Source organism: Lynx canadensis, chromosome X (assembly GCF_007474595.2).
Source record: "Lynx canadensis isolate LIC74 chromosome X, mLynCan4.pri.v2, whole genome shotgun sequence".
Lineage (NCBI taxonomy): Eukaryota > Metazoa > Chordata > Mammalia > Carnivora > Felidae > Lynx > Lynx canadensis.
In genome coordinates this window covers 104,795,786-104,821,838 of record NC_044321.2, presented here as the reverse complement: position 1 = coordinate 104,821,838, position 26,053 = coordinate 104,795,786, and the positions used below count along the sequence as shown (strand labels likewise).

The 26,053-nt window shown below is 43.4% G+C and overlaps 1 protein-coding gene across 2 annotated transcripts in view; it reads left to right on the top strand.

The window, feature by feature from the left end:
- The window catches only part of AIFM1 (apoptosis inducing factor mitochondria associated 1), a 32,943-nt gene extending 9,691 nt beyond the window's left edge, over positions 1-23,252 (top strand). For both annotated transcript variants that reach the window (XM_030305548.2, XM_030305550.1), the window contains exons 3-16: positions 3,777-3,876; positions 5,287-5,411; positions 5,534-5,664; positions 7,119-7,209; positions 11,943-12,027; positions 12,671-12,747; positions 14,452-14,560; positions 15,439-15,546; positions 15,884-15,972; positions 16,904-17,044; positions 18,733-18,875; positions 20,555-20,679; positions 22,461-22,657; positions 22,997-23,252. In XM_030305548.2, coding sequence (XP_030161408.1) covers positions 3,777-3,876; positions 5,287-5,411; positions 5,534-5,664; positions 7,119-7,209; positions 11,943-12,027; positions 12,671-12,747; positions 14,452-14,560; positions 15,439-15,546; positions 15,884-15,972; positions 16,904-17,044; positions 18,733-18,875; positions 20,555-20,679; positions 22,461-22,657; positions 22,997-23,068 — 1,593 coding nt within the window. In that variant the 3' untranslated portion in view covers positions 23,069-23,252. The remainder of the gene's footprint in view (positions 1-3,776; positions 3,877-5,286; positions 5,412-5,533; positions 5,665-7,118; positions 7,210-11,942; positions 12,028-12,670; positions 12,748-14,451; positions 14,561-15,438; positions 15,547-15,883; positions 15,973-16,903; positions 17,045-18,732; positions 18,876-20,554; positions 20,680-22,460; positions 22,658-22,996) is intronic.
- Positions 23,253-26,053: the final 2,801 nt, after the last annotated feature.

The following is a 26,053-nucleotide window of genomic DNA, read 5'->3' as shown; positions in this document are numbered from 1 at the left end:
TGTTGCTGTACCAGAGTTGGATGGCCTTCACAGAGCTGGCCAGGCAAACCTCTTGATGCCGGCCACAAGACAGGGGCCATTCACTGTTGCTTTCTCTTGCCCTGGAAATACTACAAAGCACAAGTTCCTCTCAAGCCATTCACTCAAATGCCTCATTGCCCTCTGTGTTTATCCAACACTGGTAATAGTAAAGCTAATTATAGTGCTTTCAGGTTAAATGATAAGCTTTTGTCTACCTGCAACTGTTATTGAACTATTCTGTAAGGTTTTATATTAGGTTTTAAATAATTTAAAATGTGATCTCAGGCAGCTTAGATTTTTATCCTCTGAAACTGGTCTTAGTCTCACAAGAACTGTTAACTTAAAATCGGAATTCAGATTTGATGAGATATAGCTATAAGTTATTTAGTGTTTGTATGAGTCTGCTCTGGCTGCTATAACAAAATAGCACACAGAGAGAGAGAGAGAGAGCGCATGAGCTCTGGAGTCTCTTATTCTTATAAGGGTACTACTAGCCCTGTCGGATTAAGGCCCTACCCTTATTTCACCTTTATCACCTCCCAAATGTCTCCTCTCCAAATACCATCACATTGGGAGTTAGGGCTTCAACATAGGAATTTCAGAGGGACACAGACATTCAGTCCACAATGGTGTTCCTTCATAATTTTTTTTCTCGCACATGAGGAAATGTTCCTGATTTAGGTACAGATACTACTTTAGTGACTCCTGAGTTGGGAGCTCTTTTCCTTCCCCCGACTCCAGCCTCCAAAAGTAAGGGAGCAGAAGTGAGAACAAGGAAAACTTTTCTGAAATGTTTGTTTGGGGTCTGTACTTTAAACCAGTTGTTTTTACATTTTTTACCACGATCCACAGAAAGAAATGTATTTTATCTTACAACCCATTATGTTACTATACGTACATAAAATTCAAACAAAGTTCAAAATAATACCTAGTAGGTGTGATATACTCTGATAGTTTTATTCTCTTCTATTTGTTTCTGTAATGCTGATTAGAACCTTACCGAACTGATTGTACAGCCCACTAATGGGCTGCAACCTCTGTTTGAAAAGTACTGATTTGAACAGTGCTTCCTCGACTTAGATTGCAAATAGGAACTCCTAATGGGCGTGGATGTGGGCATTCCTCCTCCTGCTCTAGTGACTTTGTCTAGGATAACAGGCAGATCTCCTAATCTCAGTCCTGTTACTTATCAGTGAGCAGAGCTAACGTGGCCTTTAGAATATTTAATGAGATTTAGTATTGGGGCCCTTTGCCCAACTTGTTCAACTGGTAAAATCATATAGCCGTAGAAAATGATCTTTTTCCTTTCAAATTTCTTTAAGGAAAATAAACATATCAATCTGTTTAGAAAAGTTGTCTCCAGAGGCGCCTGGGTATTTCAGTCAGTTAAGCATCTGACTTAATTTCGACCCAGGTCATGATCTCGTGGTTTATGGGATCAAGCCCCAAGTTGAGCTCCATAATAACACCATAGAGCCTGCTTGGGATTCTCTCTCTCTCCCCCCCTTTATCTCTGCCCCTTCTCCACTCATGCTCGCTCTCTCTCTCTCTCAAAGTAAGTAAATAAACCTTAAAAAAAAAAGTTGTCTCCAGTGATATTTTTCACAAATCTGTAGTTTTTTAAAATTTTTTTAATGTTTATTTATTTTTGAGAGAGAGAGAGAGAGACAGAGTGAGTGGGGGAGGGCACAAAGAGAGGGAGACACAGAATCCAAAGCAGGCTCCAGGCTCTGAGCCCTCAGCACAGAGCCCGATGCGGGGCTCGAACTGATGAGCCACGAGATCATGACCTGAGTGGAAGTCGGATGCTCAACCAGCTGAGCCACCCAGGCGCCCCAAATCTGTAGTTTTTCTTAACCTGACATGTATTCATGTCGATAATTGCAAATTTGTGCAAACTAGGAATACAGCAGTACTTGGGGGGAAAGTAAATTTTTATTTAGAATGTCTGTACACATTTTTGTATCAGGATATTTACTTAGAAGCTAGATCCATAAATATACGTGTATATAAATATATGACAAACCCCACTAAACCTCAAGATATTTCTTGGTCTGCTCTACCCCTCATGTGTGAAACCATTAGGAGGTGTAAGAGAGCCTAGGCTATTTTTTGGATGTTCCTCTCTGTCTGAGCATGATGCATTTCTATTCACTCATGTTGACCAGCTTAAGCCATCTTTTTGGTAAAATTCCCTTTCTTTTTTTTAAAAATTTTTTTTTCAACGTTTATTTATTTTGGGGACAGAGAGAGACAGAGCATGAACGGGGGAGGGGCAGAGAGAGAGGGAGACACAGAATCGGAAACAGGCTCCAGGCTCTGAGCCCTCAGCCCAGAGCCTGACGCGGGGCTCGAACTCACGGACCGCGAGATCGTGACCTGGCTGAAGTTGGACGCTTAACCGACTGCACCACCCAGGCGCCCCAAAATTCCCTTTCTTAAAAGAAATAACTTTTTAGGTGCGGGTAAGGTAAAAACTTTCTTCCTGAAATTAATGTTAGTTGAATTCAGTGTATTAATTTGATGAATTTAGTGGTAAATTCAAGGACTAGCCATTTTCTTTTAACATACAGTACTTAATTTTCTAACCCATTCATATCATATGTTAGATGTTCCCAGGCTAATGAATGTTAAGCCCAGATCTCAGAGTATAGGTTCCTCATTACAGCCCATTGCCTAATGGGCTGCTCTGTAAAGGGGCTCATAGAAATATTCTTAGGACATGTCCTATGACACTTCTTCTGATTGCCCTTACTTTCTTCTCCAATTAATTAATAACCTAGGATTTCAGTTGACATAAATCACTTAAATTTCTGTCTTGTTGAGCCTGTGGAGTACAAAAGAGCAAAAGTGTTGTAATTAAAGTAAATCATTCTTGCCAATTTAAAAAAAACATCTCCAACAAACTCTGATGCTGTATTAAAAAAAAAATCTAGTCATAATGTTAAGGGACTCTTTTTCAAGTTGAACAGCTAGAAAAGATAGTATATTTGAAATAGGTGATTAAGCAGGGTGTTTCACCCTTGGTAAATATCTGAGTGTCAAAAAAAGGAGAGACCATTGAGGGAAAGATTAGTTACTCTAGAAGACTAGGATACAGGGAGTCATGTTTCAGGGCATTATCTGAGTACCCAGAAAAACTTGGGACATCTACCTGGAAAACTTAATGTCCCAACTTCGTACCTAAAACCGTATAGCTTGGTTTCACAACTAGTATCCAGCATGGTCCAAAACCCCTTTTATAAAGTTTAGCATTTTATTCTTCTAGTATAAAATGATTTTCTTTTTTTCTTTAGCTGTACCTTCAGACTTAAACATAAGGAAAATTCTTTACATAGAGCCTAAGGAAATTTTTTAAAGTTTATTTTGAGAGAGAGAGAAAGAATCCCAAGCAGGCTCAACACTGCCAGTGTAGAGCCTGATGTAGGGCTTGAACCCATGAACTGTGAGATCATGACCTGAGCTGAGGTCAAAAGCCAGATGCTCAACAAACTGAGCCACCCAGGCACCCCAGAGCCTAAGGAAATTTGAAAATGGAACATTTTCATCTGCTTACCTGTAGCCTTTCTAGGCCAGTGTGTACATACTCAGTATTTTTTTTTCTTGAGAAAGTAATTTTGCCTTAATGATTTTAACATAGAAGAACTTACTTCATGTAGACAAAAGCTTCTCATTTAATTGAAAGATACTGATATTACTTACGGTGTGAGCTGACTTTATGATAAAATAAATTTTCTCCATGTTTGGATCTGCAGGCCTACAAGACTATAAAAGATGACCAAAAAAGATATAATGAAAGAATGTCAGGGTTAGGGCTAACACCAGAAGAGAAACAGAAAATGGCCACGTCACCTGGTGAGTATCATTTGAGGCTCAGTATGTGAAGGGCAAGTTAAAAACAGTTTGGGTGTTGTGCTTTGCAGATGTCTTATAGACAGGACGATGCTATGAGTTGGTAAGATTCTAAAAACTATGGAATTACCCCAGACATGGGAGTAATTTATTAAAGTATTTGACTGGAATTTGGGTTTGAGAATAGTTATTAATGATGATTATGTTGGTTGGTTATTTTTCTTTTTATTGGACTCTTAAAAGGCAAGCTTGGTGAGGAAAATTTTTGGAAAAGACATGAAAGCCTTTTTTTTGATGAGGAAATTCTTTTGGTCTGTTTTGTTCCCCGTTAGAGTCTTTGGAGTTTTCTATTTGTTAAAAGATACATTTGTTTCCCTATAACATATAGCCCTAGCAATCAGTTCCATCCCCATGACTGGCTTGAGTTTTCAGAGAGGAATGTTTTAATCCTTTAATAAGTCCTACAACTCTGGGTGGGAGATTTACATCACTTTCTTCAGCAACACCTCCTTATTTCTGAACACTGTATAATAATTCCCAATTGGCCTGCTGAGTTTCCCCCCCTTTATTGCTAACAAAAGCTGAAACTGAACTTGATATTTCTTTTTTAAATTTTTTTTACATTTATTTATTTTTGAGAAACAGAGTGAGACAAAGCGTGAGCGGGGGAGGGGCAGAGAGAGAAGGAGACACAGGATCTGAAGCAGGCTCCAGGCTCTGAGCAAGCGGTCAGCACAGAGCCTGATGCGGGGCTCGAACCCACGAACTGTGAGATCATGACCTGAGCCGAAGTCAGATGCTCAACTGACTGAGCCACCCAGGCACCCCTGAACTTGATATTTCTTGTTGGTCAGTAGGAAGTGAATGGAAAGAGCAGAAGCTTTCTTTTTTTAAAAATGTTTTAAATGTATTGATTTTTGAGAGACAGAACACTAGCAGGGGCGGGGCAGAGAGAAAGGGAGACACAGAATCCGAAGCAGGCTGCAGGCACTGAGCTGTCAGCACAGCTGACAGTGCGGAGCTTGAACTCACAAGCCATGAGATCATGACCTGAGCCAAAGTCAGACGCCCAACCAACGGAGCCATCCAGGTGCCCCAGAAGCTTTCTAACATATTTCCAATAGCTAGACATTTAAGCTAGGTTCTAGTTCCGACAGACTTAATGAATGAACAACATTGGCCAAATCAGTCACCTCTTCAGGGGCTATTTTTCACTTATGAAATGAAAGAGATACTTGTTTTTCCTGTCCCATCAGGTGGCTGTGATGTTTGTCAAGATTAACATAGGTACAGCATTTTGCTAGCCTCATGTAAAGGGTTGAGACAAGTGCAAGCTGATTTTCTTTTTTAATAGTGGCAAGGACTCATCTGACATTTCCAGAAAATTAACCCTGTCTGGTCTGTTGCCTGCAGCTCCAGAAGGAGAACCAGTTCCTCAAGTCAGGGTACCAAGTCATGTTCCGTTCCTTCTCATCGGAGGAGGCACTGCTGCCTTTGCTGCGGCCAGATCCATCCGGGCTCGGGATCCAGGGGCCAGGGTGAGGTGCACAGTCTTGCTTGGCATGGAGGGTGTGGTCTGCAGGCCCTTAGCCCGTGTGGACACGTTGACATCTGCCTCTTAAATGACCTGGCTCTGATAAGTATTATTTTATACCTAAAGGTACTGATTGTGTCTGAAGATCCAGAGCTGCCATACATGCGACCTCCTCTTTCAAAAGAGCTGTGGTTTTCAGATGATCCAAATGTCACAAAGACACTGCGATTCAAACAGTGGAATGGAAAAGAGAGAAGGTGTGTTCACTTATGTAAAATGGGCCTGACTAGCAACTTCAGCTAAGCATAAGGAATGGGTCAGGATTTTGCACAGAGCCTTGTGCAGCACATAGGAGAGACGACGTGGCCGCACAGCGGAGTCTGATGTGGTACACGCTTGGCACAGCTCAGAGGCAACAGGATACAGTGGCAGGAGGCCTGGATTCTGTCATGAGATCTGCCAACAAGTAAAGCTGTAGTGTTGGCCTCTGAAGTACTACTGCTCCTATCTCCGGGACCTTTCTGTTAGACTTCTACAGTGAAGATTGGCTTGGCCACTGTTGTCCCTCCTTACATGACACTTCCCTAGGTGTTTCCCAGAAAAGTAAAAGAAAGCCACTGTTCTTTGGCATTTTCTTTGATTCCCTAGCAGGGTTTCAGAATTGTGGGAATGCCGTAAGGAAGAACCTCTTTATTAAAATGTTTGCATGAAAGACTTGGAAATACAGGTCCTGAAGCCTTTTCCTTCTAAGGGACTCCATGGACTTCTTGATTCCAGTACTGCTTTGGGGTTCCAATGTTTTTCTCATTAGTGTTTGTGTTGATACTAGACTAAATTTTACAAATCTACCTACCTCCCTCACCCCCATTATCATGTTCTGTTCTCAAGCAGGATGCGGGCTGTCAGTTATGTTAGCCACCCCTTAATTAATATCTCATAGCTAATGTCTGCTATTTGAGGCAAAATCCTCTCAGGAGCTAGATGTAGCTGTCCATTGACCAGCCGTTCTAGACAGCTTATTTGCGTGGATGTGTGAATACCAGCTCCTTGGGTGGTCTTCCTGTTCTAATTTTGAAATGAGCCTAAATCCAGAGCAGGGTTTCTCAGCCTATTGGCTAAGGTCTGGATAATTGGCATTTAGGTCTGGATAATTCTTTGCTATGGGGGCTGGTGCATTATAAGATGTTTAATAGTATCCCTGGCATCTCCCACTAGATACCAAAAGCATCCCTCCCCCTAAGCTGTTACGGCCAAAAATGCCTCTAGACATTGCCAAGTGTCCTTGAGGGGGCAGAATTGCACCCAGTTGAGAACTGCTGTCCTAAAATACATCTGTGTACTGGGCGCTTGGGTGGCTCAGTTGGTTAAGCGTCTGACTCTTGATTTTGGCTCAGGTCATAATCTCATGGTTTGTGAGTTCGAATCCTGTGTCCAGCTCTGTGCTGACAGCACGGAACCTGTTTGGGATTCTCTCTCCCTCTCTCTCTGCTCCTTCCCCGCTCGTGCTCTCTAAATAAATAAACACACAAACAAACTTAAAAAATAAAATATCTCTGTATAAGACACAACTAAGATTTAGTGGTCTTGGAAACTTACTCTGGAAAATGTTCCTGAAAGTTTTTCATGATGAGAACAATTTTACTAAGGCTATGGGGGAAGTTGATAGCAGTTCCAGATGCTTATAACATTTTCTCCCTTCCTCTTTGTACAGCATTTATTTCCAGCCACCTTCTTTCTATGTCTCTGCTCAGGACCTGCCTCACATTGAGAATGGTGGCGTGGCTGTCCTCACTGGGAAGAAGGTGAGCTAACACGCTGCTTCCCTTGTCAAGTTCCATGTGGGCGGCAAGTATGGTGACCTGTATTCCCACGACCATTTACGTCTCTCCTGCCATTGTAGTTCATCAAAAAATGTTCAAGTCATTTTAGGTTTAATATTGCCAGTCTTCACTGCTTAGTGTTTCTTCCTGGGGAAAACACTAATCTCAAAGCCTAGAGTAGCATCCCAACTAAACATAGAATCTAAACATAGTTTTTCCACACTAATATTTCCTTGGGATTACTGATGACAAGAGACTGACAAATGTATATTATTCAAGATAGTAAGATAATTTAGAGATTACATCCACATGGGAAATATTGTTAGACTTTACAAAGGTGAGTGCCTAAGTAATGGGAGCAGTTATTGGAGGGCATTTGTGGGGTCCAGGGAGGGTTTTGGGGGTTTTTTGTGCTATGTTTCATTTTTGTTAATGTGGGGTTACTAGGGTATGTTTGTAAACTAATGACAGTGTTACAGTAGAGAGGAAAGGGTTATCAGAAGGAGCAAAGCCCAGAGTAGATGGGATCCAGAGCACAGGTGGTGGCATTGACCTTTGATAGGGATAAGCCCACTTTTCTATAAGGAGCCATAGGCAGCGGAGGTGGAAATAGGTTTATGGATAAGCTATTAACGAGATGTAATGTATGTATTAAGTACCCTCTGTGTGTAAATAACACACAGGCCCTGACCTCCAGGGGCTAACAGTATTTAGGCAGAAACATGAACAGATGATTGTAACACATAGATGTGGAGTAAGAAAGATAGGCATAATGTGTTTTGGGAATTACTAGGAAGCATGCCCTGTATAGTGATGGTTTCAGGGAAGGCTTCCTGGAGGAGGAGCTCTTACAGAATGGGAGAATTTATGGAATGAAGAGGGATACACTAGATTAGTGGTAAGTGAAGAGAATTCAAGTAAAACACAGCATAAGCAAAGACACAAGGGTATGAAACAGCACGTTTGGTGCAGTGAAACAAGCAGCCAGCTACTGATAGAGCAGAAAGTATAAGTTAAAGAACAGCAGGAGATGACACTGAGAAGTCACACAGGGGCCCAATCATGGACGGCTCTGTTGTATAAAAACTTGAGCTTTTTCCCGTGGGCATTGGGGGGCTGTTAAGTTTTAGACAAGGGCATAAAACAGATTGAATTTTAAGTAATCACTGTATTGGCTATGAGAAGGATGGATTTCAGAGGGACAAGACTAGAAGTAGAGCATTTTGAAGACTATTGCAATAATCCAGGCAAGAGATGATAGGAACCCAAATTAAGGCAGTAATGGTAGTGATGGTGTAGTGGTGATGATGAAGAAGCAGCAGCAGCAGCAGTAAGCACAATTTTAAAATGCTTTACAGGTATTGTCTCATCTTGTCATAATAATCTTCTCAGGTAGGTAGTATTGTTGGCCATTTTATAGAGAAAAAAATTGAGATTAAAAAGAGGTCAACCAACTTGCCCAAGATCATACAGCTAATAAGTAGTGGATTACAGAATTTGAACCCAGATCAGTCTGACTACAGAGCCCATGCTCTTAATAATACCATTTTAGAGCTTGCCTTTTTTTTTTTGCTATAGCTTCCTGATAGAGAGGTGATAGGGAGTGGGAGGCAGACTGAGACCTGCTTAGAAGGCAGCCTTGATAGGGCGTGGTGATAGACTGAAGGTGGGCCGTGAGGGAGAGGGAAGAGGCAGAGATGACTTTCTGATTTCCAGCTTGTGTGGTAGGTGGTGGTTACCCCCAGCTGAGAGAGATGTTACAAAAGGAAGACCTAGTTTAAGGGGGAAGGAAAATTTAGTTTTGGACTGTTACGGATGAAATGGCGTATAAGTGTAGAGATGTCCATGGGCAGTTGGATATGTGACTGTGACACTCAGAAGAGGGGTCTGGGCTTGGATAGGGATTCGGGTATCATCCACGTATGTGTAGGGGTTGAAACCATGAGAGTGGGTGAGACCTCCTGTGGAGAACTTTGCAGTCAGAAGGGGAATGCGGCAGGGATGGAACCCTGGGGAATCCAGCTTTGAGGAGGCAGACTGAAGAAGAGCCCCCAAAGGAAAGTAGGAAAGAAGTTAAAGGAGGAGAGCCCAGGACAGGTGCTAAGTGAGACTGGAGAGAGTTTCAAGAAGGAGGATGTGGGGGTGCCTGGGTGGGTCATTCAGTTAAGCATCCAACTCTTTGGATTTTGGCTCAGGTTGTAATCTCACATTTTGTGGGTTCAAGCCCAATATCAGGCTCTTCACTGACAGCATGGAGCCTGCTTGGGATCCTCTCTCTCCGCCCCTCCCCAGCAGGTGCTCTCTAGCTCTCAAATAAATAAACTTTAAAAAAAAAGGAGGAGGATGTTATTGACCTTCCTCCTTACAGCAGAGGGATCTGGTAGGAAAAGAACTGTAAGATGAGCCACAGACTCAGTGGTTCAGATGGCATCGTGAAGTTCGAAAAGAGGATACAGTACTCCTTCAAAATGTAAATGAGAAAATGGAGACTGCAATTGGACAGGCCCTGGAGAAGGACATAGAGTCAGAGGTGGGGCTCTGAGGATGGGACAGACCTAAGTGTGTGAATGGGCCAAAGGCCTAAGATGTCAGCAGAGAAGGACAGGAGTACGTGGTAACTAACAGGATGGGGGTCAGGCACAGAAACATCTTAGAAAGGACACCTCATCCCAGAAGCTAGAAGGAAGGAAGTAAAGTTTTTATTTGGGGGTTGGGAGGTGAGAAGCCTTATGGGAACCTGAGCAAGATCATATCCTATAGCTTCACTTGTTTTTGCAGTAAACTAGGATACCAGGTGGTTGGTTATCTGAGACTGAGCAGTGTGCCAGTTGAGTCACTGACTTACTGGGGCTGTATTGAAGAGAGAGCTTACCCAAGGACAAACCGGAAGTGTCTAAAGCAGCTACTCACCCAACCAGTCACAGTTTACATCATTGCCTCCAGAAAGCTCGACTGAGGGCATGTGTCACATGTCTCTAGAGCTACCTGTACAACCTTTATCAGAGCATTTCTCACTCTTGAATGTAGTGTTTGTTAAATTGTCTGCCTTGGCTACTGGACTCTGGAGGCAGGGAAGGTAACTTTTTCTCACCATTGTGTCCTGAACACTTAGCATGGTCCCTGACATAGTAGGTGCTTAGTAAATGTGTCTTGAATGAATGGCCTCACAGCTAGTAAGGAGGGGAGCAGAGACTGGGTCTCTAGTCTCTCTGACTACAGATCCCAAGCTCTTCACCATAAGGATTAGGGTACAAGGAAATTAGACGTGGTAGCAAGAGAACAGTTTGGGTGATCTACCATGAGCCCAGATTAGTTGGAATGGATTAGCCCACTGGGTAAGCAGAGAAAATTAAAAGCATATATAGATGACAGTGGGCCTGAGAAAAAGCTGGAAGAATGGAAATTTGTGACCAAAAAGTAGGATATTCAAGGTAGAAGTAGAGCTTTAAGATCTAGGATTCTGGATGTGGCTCACAGGAAAAGTATGAGCCAGATTCCAACAACTTCAGTGAATGAGGAGTGACCGGGAGGTGGCTGGATAGCAGTGATTGGTAGGATACAGGCTGGTGCTTCTCAGAGCAGCATGAGGGTACAAGAATCTGGAAGCAGCCGCAGCAGCAGCAGCAGCAGCAGCCGCCGCCAATACCTGCCCTGGGTGTGATGAGGAGTGTGGGTGAATAAGCAGTCTCTACGTGTGAGGTATCCTTGGCGGGAGAGCTGAGTTTTAGTGAAGGATAGAAGTTAGACAGAGAATCTTGTAAAAATGTTGAGAATGTAGGAGCATTGTTAACGAAGAAGGTTTCCAAAAAGCCAAATAGAAAAGTCTGTCTCTGTTCTCCATTTCCACAAATTGTGCAGGGACTGTGGGGACTGTAAGGATTTGTTTTAATGTTAGTTGCTTAAGACTGTGACCACTCGGGGCGCCTGGGTGGTTCAGTCAGTTAAGCATCCGACTTCGATGCAAGTCATGATCTCATGGTCCGTGGGTTCAGGCCCCCGCATTGGGCCCTCTGTTATCAGTGTGTAGCCCACTTTGGATTCTCTCACCCTTTTTTCCTCTTTCTCTCTCCCCCAACCCCCACGTGCACACACACACACAGACACACACTTTCTCTCTCTTAAAAATAAACAGTAAATTAAAAAATCTTAAAAAAAAAAAAAAGCAACTGTGACCACTTGAAGAGGCTGGGTACCAGAAACCGTGGTGCCAGTGATTACTTAGAAATGGTTTCTTGGGGCACCTGGGGCACCTGGATGGCTCAGTCGGTTGAGTGTCTGACTTCGGCCCAGGTCATGATCCTGCGCTTTGTGGGTTCGAGTCCCGTGTCGGGCTCTGTGCTGACAGCTCAGAGCCTGGAGCCTGCTTCAGATTCTGTGTCTGCCTCTCTCTATGCCCCTCCCCTGCTCTATCTCCCAAAAATAAATAAACATAAAAAAATTATAAAAATATATAAATAAATGGTTTCTTAAGCATCACCTTAGGTCAAGAACTAATTCTTCTCACTAGACTGGTGGCTAAAAGGTACAGGGTTCCTTTTTGGGGTAATGGAAATGAGCTATAATTATAGTGGTGATGGCTGCACAACCTTGTGAATATACTAAAAACCACCGAATTGTACACTTTAAAGTGGTAAATTTTATGTTGTGTGAATTATGTCTCAATAAAAAACTGTTTTAAGCTAATGCATTTCTCCCTCTTTCTGTGTATGTACCAGGTAGTGCAGCTGGATGTGAGAGGCAACATGGTGAAACTTAATGATGGCTCTCAAATAACCTATGAAAAGTGCTTGCTTGCAACAGGTGAGTGTTTCTGGACAGGGAGTTTGTCCCTGGTACAGCTCATTCGAGTTTTAGTCTAGAAGACATGACTTAATCCTAAGAAAACCAAACCCAGTATCTCTGAAATGGTCCTCTTCTCTTGGTGCAAAGCCCAGCTAACTACAGGCATCTGATCAATAGCCCTTCCAAATTATCCTTGCTGTCACTTCCAGTAAGGGCACGGATGGGTATTGAAGAGAGTGGCCTTTTTTTTCCCCGCTCTCCCTGTTAACCCTTGCCCTCTGTTCTCTGCCCTGTGCCCTGAAAATGATACAGCCTCATGGCCACTACCAATCAGAAATCAAAAGGGGAGATCAAAGCTGTCCCTTAAACAAAGCATGCTTTCTGGTGAACCCCCTAGAAGGGATTGGAGATGCAAAAACTGAGGCCTTGTGGCCATCACTGGAGAGGGCAGGCCCTTTGTAGAGAGACTCTCAAATGGCTTGTCGAAGAAAATTGACAGAAGCCTGCCGGGAGAGAGGTGAGGTGAAGGGAAACAGCCTTCATGCCCTGTGAATGCTGAGGTGGCCCTGGCAGAGAACACCACAGCGCCACCTTTGTGAGGGGATTTTCTGGGCTAGCTCCAGCTTGTTAGGCTAAAGGGTTTTCCTTCTTCTATTTCTAGGAGGCACTCCAAGAAGTCTGTCTGCTATTGATAGGGCTGGAGCAGAGGTGAAGAGTAGAACAACACTTTTCAGAAAGGTAATTGCTGTAGTGCTTAGGTTGTGTTGGTTTTTGAAGAGGTAGCATAAGCTTGTGGTCCCCAAGCAACCATCCAGGAATCAGGGGACGTGAGTTCTATTTATTGGTCTTCTACAGACTTGTTATCTGGCCTTGAACAAGTCACTTCCTCTCTCTGCACCTCAAATACCTTACTCAAGGGTTTTCTACTCCTAGGTGAAGAATACATTTACTGTTTTTGATTACTTGCTATGGTTCCTTCTGATTGCCCTTCCATAGTTTTTTTTTCCTGATGCACTGGAACTCCTTACAGCCTCTTGGCATTTTGCATTATAAATGCTACCGTGGAGACTTTGAGGAGAAAACTTAAGAATACCTAAGTGAAGGGGTGCCTGGGTGGCTCTGTCGGTTAGGCGTCCGACTTCGGCTCAGGTCATGATCTCATTGTTTGAGAGTTCGAGCCCTGCATCGGGCTCTGTGCTGATAGCTTGGAGCCTGGAACCTACCTCAGATTCTGTGATTGACTAACTCTCTCTCTCTTTCTCTCTCTCTCTCTGCCCCTCCCCCGCTCGCACTCTGTCTCTGTCTCTCTCAAAAATAAACAAAACGTTTAAAAAAAAAGAATACCTAAGTGAAAAAGGAAGTGGGGGCTTTTCTTCTTAACACTGCTTTACTCATGAAAACAGCTGAAATTTTCCAGCCACTCTTACGGGTATTTGAAAAGATTTGTATCATCCTTTAAATTCTTGATAGAATAAGGTTAATCAGTCTTTGGCACTATGGACATTTGGGGCTGGATAATTGTTTGTTGTGAGGGGCTGGCCTGTGCATGTAGGATATGTAGCAGCATCCCTGGCCTCTCCCCACTAGCTGCAAGTAGCACCTCTTCACACCAAGTTTTGACACCCAAAAATGTCTCCAGAAATTTCCAAATGTCCACAGAGGGGGAGAGGGCAAGACTGCCCCCAGTTGAAAACCACTGACACTAGAAGGAGTGTTACAATGGAGAAAGAAATTTACATCAATATCAGAGGCTTGGGCCACCTGAGTGGCTCAGTTGGTTAAGAGACTAACTCTTGGGTTTCGGCTCAGGTAATAATCTCACAGTTCGTGAGTTCACGCCCTATGTGGGGCTCAGTGCTGATGGCAAAGAGCCTGCTTGGGATTTTCTCTCTCCTCTGTCTCTGCTCCTCCCCTGCTAATGTGCGTGCATTCTCTAAATAGATAGATAGATAGATAGATAGATAGATAGAGAAATAGATAGATAGGCAAAAGCCTGCTTGGGATTTTCTCTCTCCTCTCTCTCTGCTCCTCCCCCGCTAGCGTGCGTGCGTTCTCTAAATAAACAAACAAAACAAACAAACAAACAAACAAATAACAGAGGTGGGGTGCCTGGGTGGCTCAGATCATGATCTAATGGTTTGTGGGTTCGAGCCTTGCGTCAGGCTCTGTACTGACAGCTCAGAGCCTGGAGCCTGCTTTGGTTTCTGTGTCTCCCTCTCTCTCTGCCCCTCCCCTGCTCGTGTTCTGTCTCTCTCTGTCTCTCAAAAATAAAATAAAACAGTAAAAAAATAAAAATAACAGAGGCTATAATTGAGCCACTTTATACAAGAAGATTTTATATGCAAATTACTGTTGTCAAAGATTTAGCAGAAAATTCTTATCAGTATTATCATCCTATACATCTTTGGAAAATCAATGGACTAAACTGGTATGATCCTGCAGATTGGAGACTTTAGAACTTTAGAGAAGATTTCCCGGGAAGTCAACTCAATAACAATAATCGGTGGAGGCTTCCTTGGCAGCGAACTAGCCTGCGCTCTTGGCAGAAAGGGTGAGTACTAGGCAGTGACCTCGATTTTCTCTCTCTGGTCTTATATCCTATGCTTTTTGGGGCTCTCACAAATTCCAGGGATGCATTTGCCAGGATCAGTAGAAAGAGTTTGATTAAGATTTATATGGTAAGGGGCACCTGGCTGCCTTAGTCAGTAGAGCATGCACCTCTTGATCTTGGGGTATGAGTTCAAGCCCCATGTTGGGGGTAAGGTTTACTTAAAAAAATGATTTATATGGTGTAAAGCTAAGCACTGAGCTTAGTTCTCATGAGGAATCCCTTAGTGAACAAAAAGCTGTCATTTAAGCAACTGAGCAGAACTGCTTTCCTTCCCTTCCTCTAGCCTCTAAGCCAGGACTCCTTTGAAACAAAATATTAAGGAAAGTGAGTTATTAAGATGGTAAGTGCAATGTAGACTACAGAATCGTATGTATATTTGAACTGCTATTCCCTGTAAAAGTCAGTCTTCAGACACACAGTGGTTCCCAGTTGGATAGATCTGTGTGTTCCAGTTTGAATGTTTCATTGCAGCCGTTTTTCTTAATGTTAGTTTTCAGCTCTGTGAAATCAGGGCATCTTCTCAGGAGGGTGCTTACTGTTGAGAGGTCGTAAGGCACCTGTGTAAGTCTGAGGTGATGCCTGGGTGTAAGTGCACTTAATTCACTTATAGATGAATCTAGGGATGGCAGTTCTGGCGCCTGTTATATTTGCCTTGTCAGTGCCCTCGTGCCCCAGTGACCCATAGATAGGAGCTCTGGCCTGGGTCGCAGCATCGCCCGGCATATAGTGAATGGCTACCTGCTGCTCCTTTACTTCTCTTCCAGTCTTTCCAGGATTGGCTTTCACCTCCCACTGTACACTCTGTTTCTTCTTCCCAGCTCGAGCTTTGGGTACAGAAGTAATTCAACTCTTCCCTGAGAAAGGAAACATGGGAAAGATCCTCCCTGAATACCTCAGCAACTGGACCATGGAAAAAGTCAGACGAGGTAGGGAGACTCCTTCCATATGCTGCTACTCTTTCCTTTGAGTTAGGCCTAAAGCAAAGTTAGCTTCTTTGGGAACCCCCTTGACATACGCCATATCACCTGACAGATGAAGTATTTCCACCATTCTCCAGTCATCCAAGTTCACGTAGGTGTTCTGAATCTGATGCACCAAATTTCTGGAAGTACTGAAAGTGAACTGTGGGTGTGGGGTCTCCAAGGCTGCCTGCATACTGATGATTACCAGTTTTATGATAGCAGATGCTTTAGTCATCTTCTCTACTTGTCATGAAGGTGATACGCTCACAGACTCAGCCTCAGGTCTCATTTGCCTTCACAGAGGGGGTTAAGGTGCTTCCCAATGCTATTGTGCAGTCAGTTGGAGTCAGCGGTGGCAAGTTACTCATCAAGTTGAAAGACGGCAGGAAGGTAAGGAGGGGAAGATGGGCTGCCAGATCTTCCAGCTCTGCCCCCTGCCTTGCCTTATTCTTACTCCTTCATTTGATAGCAGTAGTTTTCGGGGCAGCCACCATTCACCTGTCATAGTTTTCTGAATGAACTTTCCATCCATTAACATAAGAATGATGAGGGATGCCTGGGTGGCTCAGTTCGTTAAGCCTCCAACTCTTGATCATGGCTCTGCTCATGATGACATACTTTGTGAGTTCAAATCCTATGTTGAGCTCTGTGCTGACAATGTGGAGCCTGCTTGGGATTCTGTCTCTCCCTCTCTCTGCCCCTCCCCTGCTTGCATGCACACACAATCTCTCTCAAAATAAATAAATAAACTTTAAAAAAGAGACCTTTTTAAAAATAAAAAAAGAAATAGGGCGCCTGGGTGGCTCAGTCGGTTAAGCGTCCGACTTCGGCTCAGGTCACGATCTCACGGTCCGTGAGTTGGAGCCCCGCGTCGGGCTCTGTGCTGACTGCTCAGACTGGAGCCTGTTTCAGATTCTGTGTCTCCCTCTCTCTCTGACCCTCCCCATGTCATGCTCTGTCTCTCTCTGTCTCAAAAATAAATAAATGTTAAAAAAAATTTTTTTTAAATAAAAAATAAATAAGAATGATGAGAGCCAGAGTAGACACCTGTGAGCCATTTTCCCATAGCCCCCTCCTGTCTGTAACAGATTTTTGAGACCTCACAAGGGTGGCAGATTTCTGTTCTGATAATGTGGGGTTTATTTGTGTTTGAGGGAACTTTATGAAGTAGAAGTTTAAATCTATTTACCAGAGTTACCTAAGTTAACCAGTGATATTTTTTTAAGTCTCCAGTTCTGAGTAGAACAATGTGCAGTTGCTATGTCCATAGGCATACATGGAAACCGTGGTAATTGGCTGAAGTATTTCTTTTTTTCCTCAGGTAGAAACTGACCACATAGTGGCAGCTGTGGGCCTGGAGCCCAATGTTGAGTTGGCCAAGACTGGTGGACTAGAGATAGACTCTGATTTTGGTGGCTTCCGGGTAAATGCAGAGCTCCAAGCACGCTCTAACATCTGGGTGGTAAGTGTGCTACAGCACGAGCAGGCATGGTTCCTTGTCCCCAGCCTGTGAGCAGGTCTGCCTGGCAGTGTGCAGAAGCTCACCGAACTTTCTTACCTGAACAGAGCCGGGGTGTAAAGCCCAGGGTAAAGAACAGGAATGTAACTACTTGACTTAGGAGATCAGGTATGGCCTCACGCCACAAGCCGGTAGAAAAAGAAATGAACAGTGTACATGCCTGCAGAAAGACAGTTCTTCCCATTCTCCAGTTGGCTGCAGCCTCCAGCATTACCCGGATGTGCTCATGCCCAGCTTTCACATTGATCTTCTGTTCCCTTTGCCCCAACGTGAGTCCAGGGAATGGAGGATGAGGCAGCTTTAAAACATTCTGGAAAGGAAAATTACTCCATTTTCATTATCCTTGAGCACTATTTTTAGCTGTCTTAAACAAATCTGTTATGACACAAACAAGACTATAGTGTGTAGGAACCATGAGGTAATTTCCCCATTGTTAGATCATTACGAGTGTATTGTGTTTGATTATGGACTCTGCAACTAAGGCCATAGGAACTTTGAAGGGTGTTTTTCCCTTAAAGCTTTTTTTTCTTAAAGATAAAGTGTACTGGATTTTTAAAAACCTGTTATAAAAGCAATCTGCACTCAATATGGAAGACACAGACAAGAAGGGGGAAGGCGGGAAAATCACCTATAGTAAGCACCAGTATTTTGATGTATTTCCTTCCCTTCGTTTTCTTGTGCATCAGATTTTTTTCCTTTGTTGTAGATGGTCATGGTGAGTGTGCTTTATATGAACACTTGTATTCTCCTCTTTTTCACTTTCCCTTCTAACGTATTTTCCACATTGCTTCAGAATCTGAAGTCTAATGACTGTATAATAGTCCACCAAGTGGATTTCATCATCCACTTCACCATTGCTCACAAGTTGGATTTTTAGGTTGCTTTGGGAGAGTCTGAATAGCCACAAAGATGAACAAAGGGTTAGAGCACTCACATGCCACATATTGAGTGAAGGTGGCCTTGTTCACTTCCAGCCAGAGGCCCTCTCTCTGCTTGGGACACTGAGCTCACTCAGTCTGTACCTCTCACCTGGCACCACACTCATTTGCACCATGCTGTGGTGAGGGGCGATGCTGCATCTTCCTCAACTAGGTGACACCCTCCTTGTGAGCAAAGTGTGGCTCCGGTCTGTCTCAGCCACCCAGACAGGATAATGCTTTGTACAGGAATAAGTTCTCTGGAAACATTTGGTGAATGAAGGAACTGAGGCCACATGACCAAAATAAAATCTTACCTTGGAAAAGATTTCTAGGTAAGAGGCAGTCACACCTAAAAACCGGTTTCCAGGCATAGGAAAGCATATTCTGCAAACCATGGCTATTAAATATTTGGTCTCTGCTAAGGGCAGAATAAGAAAAGAAATCAGTGTCAGCTGGAGCATAGAAGATTTAGGTTAGCTTTGTGGAAGCACAGATTCGTTTTTTGATTCGGTTTTTTTTTTTTTTTTAGCCTAGAATACTTTTTAAAAAATGGAATCTCAACTGTTTTTTTTTAATAGTGTAGGTGTGATTCTGGCCTATAAATGGAAAACATTAGGTAACAGCACAAGGTTTTATTGAGCCCCCAAAAGTATGTTCTGTCTTCAGTTTGCTTTTTTATCGTGTCCTCATGTAATGTATTTGTCTCCAAAGGCAGGAGATGCCGCATGCTTCTACGATATAAAGTTGGGTAGGAGGCGGGTAGAGCACCATGATCATGCTGTTGTGAGTGGAAGATTGGCCGGAGAAAATATGACTGGAGCTGCTAAGCCATACTGGCATCAGTCAATGTTCTGGTAATAGTTTTTTGTACCTTGTGGATTCAACTTATTAGAACACAGAATTACTGAAACCACAGTTACAGTTTGGTTTCCATGTGGGCCAGTTAGCTTAATACAGAGGGGGAAAAATTTCCATCTCATTTCCGTGTATTTTACACCCAAGCAGTGTTCCAGTAAAAGGCCCCACCTGGCATAAGTTAGACTAGGAGAATGAGTGGAGATGGCATCAGCACTTCCGGTAAAATAGGTCAGAGTTTGAGCTCTTAGCTATAGATGGCAGTATATTTTTATTTGTTCTTTGCTGATCCCAATGTACTGACAAAAAAGGCAGCCCAGGGGCACCTGGCTGGCTCAGTCAGTGGAACATGCGACTCTTGATCTCGGGGCTGTGAGTTGGAGCCCTACACTGGGTGTAGAGATTACTTTAAGAAAAAAAAAAAAGGCAGCCCACTCATATGTAACCCTTAAGATCAGCAATTCAAAGTCAGACATAGGTAGGCAGTTCTCTGGATGGCAAAAAGTTAGCAGTGGACATTCCTGAGTACTGGGACTGGCCTTACTTGGCACAGTCTCATCTTGTTCCTTTGAAAGATGGAATACATAAAAAACTTCAAGGTTTCCAGAACCTCTAAACAATTTCTGTTGGGGAAGTTCTCAGCTGGTGAGAGTACATTTTAGGACAATCACACACAGTTTTGTGAGTGGGCAGTGAAAACATAACAGATGGATTTCAGGGTCAACACATGTAAGATAATGCGGTTAAGAAAAAAAATAGTCCATAGCTATACAAGTATCAGTTAGGTCTCAGGAACAGAATCCAGGAGGTCATTGTGGACCAATCCCCGAAGACACCAGTTCATTGAGCTTCTATGGTCAGGAAGATGACAACATGGGAATAAAAAGCAGAACAAAGGGAATATAGTCAATGATATTCTAATAGTGTTGTGTGGGGACAGGTATAGCTCTGCTTGTGGTGAACGTGGCATAATCACTAAGTTGTACACCTGAAACTAACATAACATGGGTGTCAGCTATACTCAAACATTAATTAATTAAATGATTGCAAACTGTAGAGCACCAGAAACAAAACCATGAGTAGCCTCCATGATTTACAAAACCATGGTGTGTCTGTGCCTCAAACACTCTCTGAAGTTCCTGACATACTAAGAGCAGGGTATGATAATGATAGGAAAAGTTTCCAAGAGGAACAATTAAAATGACCCAAGTGGATGGAGGCATTGCAGCCTTGATAAAATGAAGGCTCAGAGGAAATACTGTGAGTTGATGAAGCTGTAAAGTATCTCAGATTCTGAATTCTAGATATACGGAGTACTCCTTAAAGCTTCAAAAAGGCAGTTTTAGGATGAGTTAAAGGAAGGTAGTGAATAGTAAACTCAAAGAACCCATCACTCGTCAAGTATGGTAAGGGGTAAAAGCATAGATAAATTTAGCAAAGTGTAGATCATTGTATGGATATGTGATATGTATAATGGCTTCCTAAGGGAAATAAAAACTGCTTTGGGATAACCCCAGATGCTCTAGCAAGTGGACAGATCAGTTTGGCGTTTCTCTTGTTGCACCTACCAAGTTCTCTGGTTGGCATGAACCAAAGTGCGGTGTCTTAGAAAAAATATGCCGTTGTGTCATTCTTTGCAGCCCCTTGACAAAACACCCTCTTGTCTCTCTTTCCTTAGGAGTGATTTGGGCCCTGATGTTGGCTATGAAGCTATTGGTCTTGTGGACAGTAGTTTGCCCACAGTTGGTGTGTTTGCAAAAGCAACTGCACAAGACAACCCAAAATCTGCCACAGAGCAGTCAGGTAAGGAAGCCCAACTACTTCTCTTGCAAGAGTGTTGAGCAGCAGTGGTCCAAATTCTCCTGAATAAGGAGTTTCTGTATTGACCAGAGGGAACTGTCAGTGAAAGCCTTTCTTCATGTTGTGCTTTAAAATAAACCATACCTGAAGTTCTCACACTTTTGTGGTCTGAGAGCTGGCAAAATCAGGTCTCCTGGTCAAAGCATAGACTCAGATGTTGTGGGTGTCTGTCCTGGACTCTGGACAGTGGCTGGCTCAGCAACTCTTGTTTAGTTTGCCTCTAGGGGATAGGGAGCCCTGTGTGATGAAGAAAACCTGAACTTTTTAAAGATATTATTATTATTATTATTATTATTATTATTATTATTATTATTAGCTTCCTACTAATCCAAAGAACCTTAATTTAGGCCTGAGAACCGTAGTTTAGGACCTACTATCCTCCACGGACCCTGGGTGGTGAAGAACTGGGCTGAGTAATTCTTGAGCTGCCTGTAATTCCATCCGTCAGGTCTTACTGCCAGGTTTTCTTTAGATGGGAGGCATCTCTTGTGGAATGAACTTCTCTCCCACACACAACTCTCATTAACTCTTAGACCTATTCTCTCTGCCTTCCATGACCCTGGCTTAAGTTATTTAACCTTTGTGTCCTCTTGTTAGAGGCATTTCAAAAACAGGTTGCTCTTTAAGGAGAGAGCAAGACATCATAGGGACACGTAGGTCCTTTTTCTGTACAATCCAAGTGATAATATCCACCCCCTCCTTCATTCAGCTCTCCAGGGAAGTGGATCCAGGAGAGGGACTCAGGGACTTATAAACTTCAGATCACCACTCTGTGCACTGGGCAGTATTATTTGGAAACTGGTTGTTCTCAGAGGACAACACACCTCCTCTCCAGAAGGAAACACCTCCACTGTGGTTTTTCCATATTAAAGTGTCCTTTCCTGCTTTGGCCAGAGTGCCTCTAGCAGTACTGCCCAATAGACCTTTCTGCTATAATGGCAGTGTTCTATTTCTGCTGTGTCCAGTACATTAGGCACTAGCTGCATGTGGCTATTTAGCACTTGAAATTTGACTAGTGCAAATGAGGAACTCAATTTCACATTTTATTTCATTTTGGTTAGGGGCACCTGGGTGGCTCAGTTGGTTCAGTGTGTGACTTCGGCTCAGGTCATGATCTCCCGGTTCGTGAGTTTGACCCCACGTTGGGCTCTGTGCTGACAGCTCAGAGCCTGGAGCCTGCTTCAGATTCTGTGTCTCCCCCCCCCCCTCGCTCGCTCTCTCTCTCTCAAAAGTAAATAAACATCAAAAAAAATAAAATTAATTTTGGTTAAAATAAATTAAGCTTTCATTAACTTTTATTTATTTAATTAATTTTATCTAATTAATTTTAATTAGAATAGCTGTTTGTGGCTAGTGGCTACGATACTGGACCGTGCAGCTCTAGAATGTTTCTCAGAGGACAAGGGCAAGTCTTCTGCAGTGTGAAGAAATCTAGATACCAGGAAATATCCATAGCATAAATTTAAAATGAGATAGTAAGGGAGGGAAGTTTGGGGCTAGACTGACCCAGTGCCCTGGAGCTGGCAAGGAAGACCTTTTGTTAGCTTTGTCAATGGAGAGGATCTGGAGAAGTCAGTGTTCACTAAGGGGGCATAGAAAAACAAATCATCTAGAAGCAGCTTGAATGAAGCAGGTGTCAAAAGATGCTTGCCTTCTAGAATTTCCTAAGTTCATAACTGACTTTGTTTTATTTTGATTTTGTCTGTTGTGTGGGTTGGCCACAGGGACTGGTATCCGATCGGAGAGTGAGACAGAGTCTGAGGCCTCAGAAATCGCTGTTCCTGCCGGCAGTCCCACAGTCCCCCAGGCCCCAGCTGAAGGGGAGGACTACGGCAAAGGTGTCATCTTCTACCTCAGGGACAAAGTAGTGGTGGGGATCGTGCTGTGGAACATCTTCAACCGAATGCCAATAGCAAGGAAGGTAGGTACCTGTCAGAGCTCCTAGAGGAAGATGGGCAGTGTGGACCAGAAAACGCACTTGGGACTTCATCAAGGTGCCTTGCTGTGCATTGTCCACCTGGGTCAGACTGAGCCTGAGCAGAACAAAGGTGTAGCCTTGCCTCAGGAGCGTTTCTTTTTCACTCAGGACTTGGCTGGGTGGCCTGGGAGCTGTTACCCGCTCATTTGGGGTTAACAGAAAGCTGTTCCGACAGCCCTCTCCCAGTGTGATGTGGGGGCTGGCCTGGGCTGCCCCCATTGTGCGGGCCCACCTGAGTGCACATGAAGTGAGTTAGTGACCCATTGTTACTCTCTCCCTCAGATCATTAAGGACGGTGAGCAACACGAAGATCTCAATGAAGTAGCCAAACTGTTCAACATTCATGAAGACTGAAGCCCCCCACAGTGGAATAGGCAAGCACTTTGCTGTCCCTGACAGCAGTTTGGATGAGCATTTTTTATTCAGCAGACTTCCTCTGTGTGTATGAGTGTGAATGGTAAAATCTTTTGTGAATATTTCAGCCATGTAGACAAATTCTTAATGTTCACATCACTAAATAAAACCTGATTCTTCTAAATTCAATTCTTTTCTCTTTGAAAGGGAGCAGGTGGGTGAGGGGAGGAAAGCTGTGCATGTTAGCGAGCAAGCGCACTGGAGCTACGACCAAGTGCGTGATTTTCCTCAGCCTCCTGTTCCCTGCTCCACGCCCTCAGCTTTTTTCAGTTCCCTGAATGTCTCTCTTGCCCCATCCATTGTTGAGTGAGCGAACACATAAACATGTGGAATAGACTCTGATTTACCCAGAATGATTCCTGTTGTCCTGCTCAGAATTGGATTGGTCCTGCAAGGGGCCAGCAAGGTCACTTACTGCAAAAGAAACGGGTTCAGAGACCTGGCGCTTCATGGCTAAACCTGGAGACTGATTCCTTGAGGGATCGTGATCTCTGAACTCCATCTCTCAACTCCTCCGTGCACTGTCCCCCAAACTAGAACTCTGCTCTCTCCTAACCCTTTTTACCTAAAACAGGCTTATAGACAACACCTCACTTTCCTGGGGACATAAGTCAGAGTTTCATAAATCAACTCATTTTTTTACATTTCAAATTAGTTAACTTTTAAAAATCAAATCTTGGGGTGCCTGGCTGGCTCAGTGGGTGAAGCATGTGACTCCTGACCTCGGGATCATGAGTTCAAGCCCTATGTTGGGCATAGAGGTTACTTATAAAAAAAAACAAAACAAAAAAAAAAAAAACAAATCTTGGGGTGCCTGGGTGGCTCAGTCGGTTGAGCAACCGACTTCAGCTCAGGTCATGATCTCGCGGTTTGTGAGTTCAAGCCCCACGTTGGGCTCTGTGCTGACAGCTCAGAGCCTGGAGCCTGCTTCAGATTCTGTGTCTCCCCCTCTCTCTGCCCCTCCCCTGCTCATGCTCTGTGTCTTTCTCTCAATAATAAATAAACGTTAAAAAAATTTTTTTTAATCAAATCTTATTTTTTTTAATGTTTATTTATTTTTGTAGGAGAGGGAGACAGCGTGAGCAAGGGAGGAGCAGAGAGAAAGGGAGACATAGAATCCGAAGCAGGCTCAAGGCTCTGAGCTGTCCGCACAGAGCCTGGTGCGGGGCTTAAACTCACGAGCCATGAGATCATGACCTGAGCCGAACTCGGACGGCTGAGCCACCCAGGTGCCCCAAATCTTATTTTAATTAAGAAGAAATTTTTACTACTTATAAGAGTCCTGTTATGAATATTTTTGTAAAGAGAAAATTATTACCAGCCTGGATTTTTTTCAATATTGGGTTTGCTTAAAGAGATTTGCAGCTACAACAAATTCCTTTCCAAACACTAGAACAGGATGAATGTCCACTTTAAGAATTAGCTGCACTACTGGGGCACCTGGCTGGCTCATTTGGTGGAATGTGCAACTCTTGATCTCAGGGCTGTGAGTTCGAGCCCCACGTTGGGTGTAGAGATGACTTAAAATCTTTAAAAAAAAAAGAATTAGCTGCACTAAGACAGGTTCTTACCATATGTATACAGGTTTAGTGAAATACTATCTGATTGATGCATAGCATATCCAAATCCATATGTAGAGAACTTATCTAGCATCCTATGAAATAGGACTTATTATACAGTAATAATTGCTACTACAAAGATGGTGGTAGTTCTAAGATCCTAAAGCATTTCACAAATCATTTTTAAAAGGATCAAATTGTGGGGCGCCTGGGTGGCTCAGTCGGTTGGGCATCTGACTTCAGCTCAGGTCATGATCTCACAGTCTGGGAGTTCGAGCCCCGCGTCGGGCTCTGTGCTGACAGCTCAGAGCCTAGAGCCTGCTTCAGATTCTGTATCTCCCTGTCTCTTTGCTCCTCCCCTGCTCATGCTCTGTCTCTCTCTGTCTCAAAAATAAATAAAAACACTAAAAAATATTTTTTTAAGATCAAATTGTGATGTATCTTTTTTTAGTGTTCTGTGCGGTTTAGTCTTAATTTTTTTTGACAGTTGTTATCCTTATATGGAATGTCATTGTAATTCAGTTAAGTAAAATGAAATGATTTATTCATCTAGCCAGGCAGTAGTTGAGTGCCTACTGTGAGTCAGGTACATGTCAGAATAGGAAGATGGAAAAAACCTGGCTGCTTCAGGAACTCCTGGTGTCAGTAAGGAAGGCAGGCACATGAGCACAGAAGTATAATACGGGGAGATGTGTCCATAGAAAGACACAAAAGTATATGGACACACCAAGAAGGGAGGTCACTCAGAGCAACCATCCTTAGTCAACTACTGCTGCTAGATCACTTCCTAAAACGTAACTTGGTGCTCCTAGCCCCACCTCCACCCCCCAGTTGAAGAATAAAATGACTCCTTGTCACTAATCGGATCAAGTCCAAAGTCTTCCATAGTGTTCCTGAAGCTCAGCCCACAGTGCCCCATCCAGCCTCCTCTCCTGCAGCATACACATGTATGCGGGCACACGTACACGTCTGGTTTCTTGCGACCTTTAAACTTTTTTTCATGCTTTTCACATCTGGAATGTCATCCCCATTCCCTTTTACTTACCCAATCCTGCTCACCTCTCAAGGCCCAAATGAAATCGCACCTTGGTAATGTGGTACAAGTTGGATTAGTGCCCATGCATGATTTCATCTCTGAACTCCAATTGCACCTTCTACCTTTGAACTTGATTGTTAAGTCATTCTCTGCATTATTAGTTCATTCCCTGAATTGATAGTAAGCTGTCCCAGAACAGAGACTTTTTTTTTCTCAAAATGAGGACAGCGTGCCCCATCCCCCAAAACCCTGGCAGAGTCTTGAACAAGTTTTTGGTTGCTTGGTTGGATGACACTAGATAACAGGGCTTCCTGCAAAAATGACCCTCTG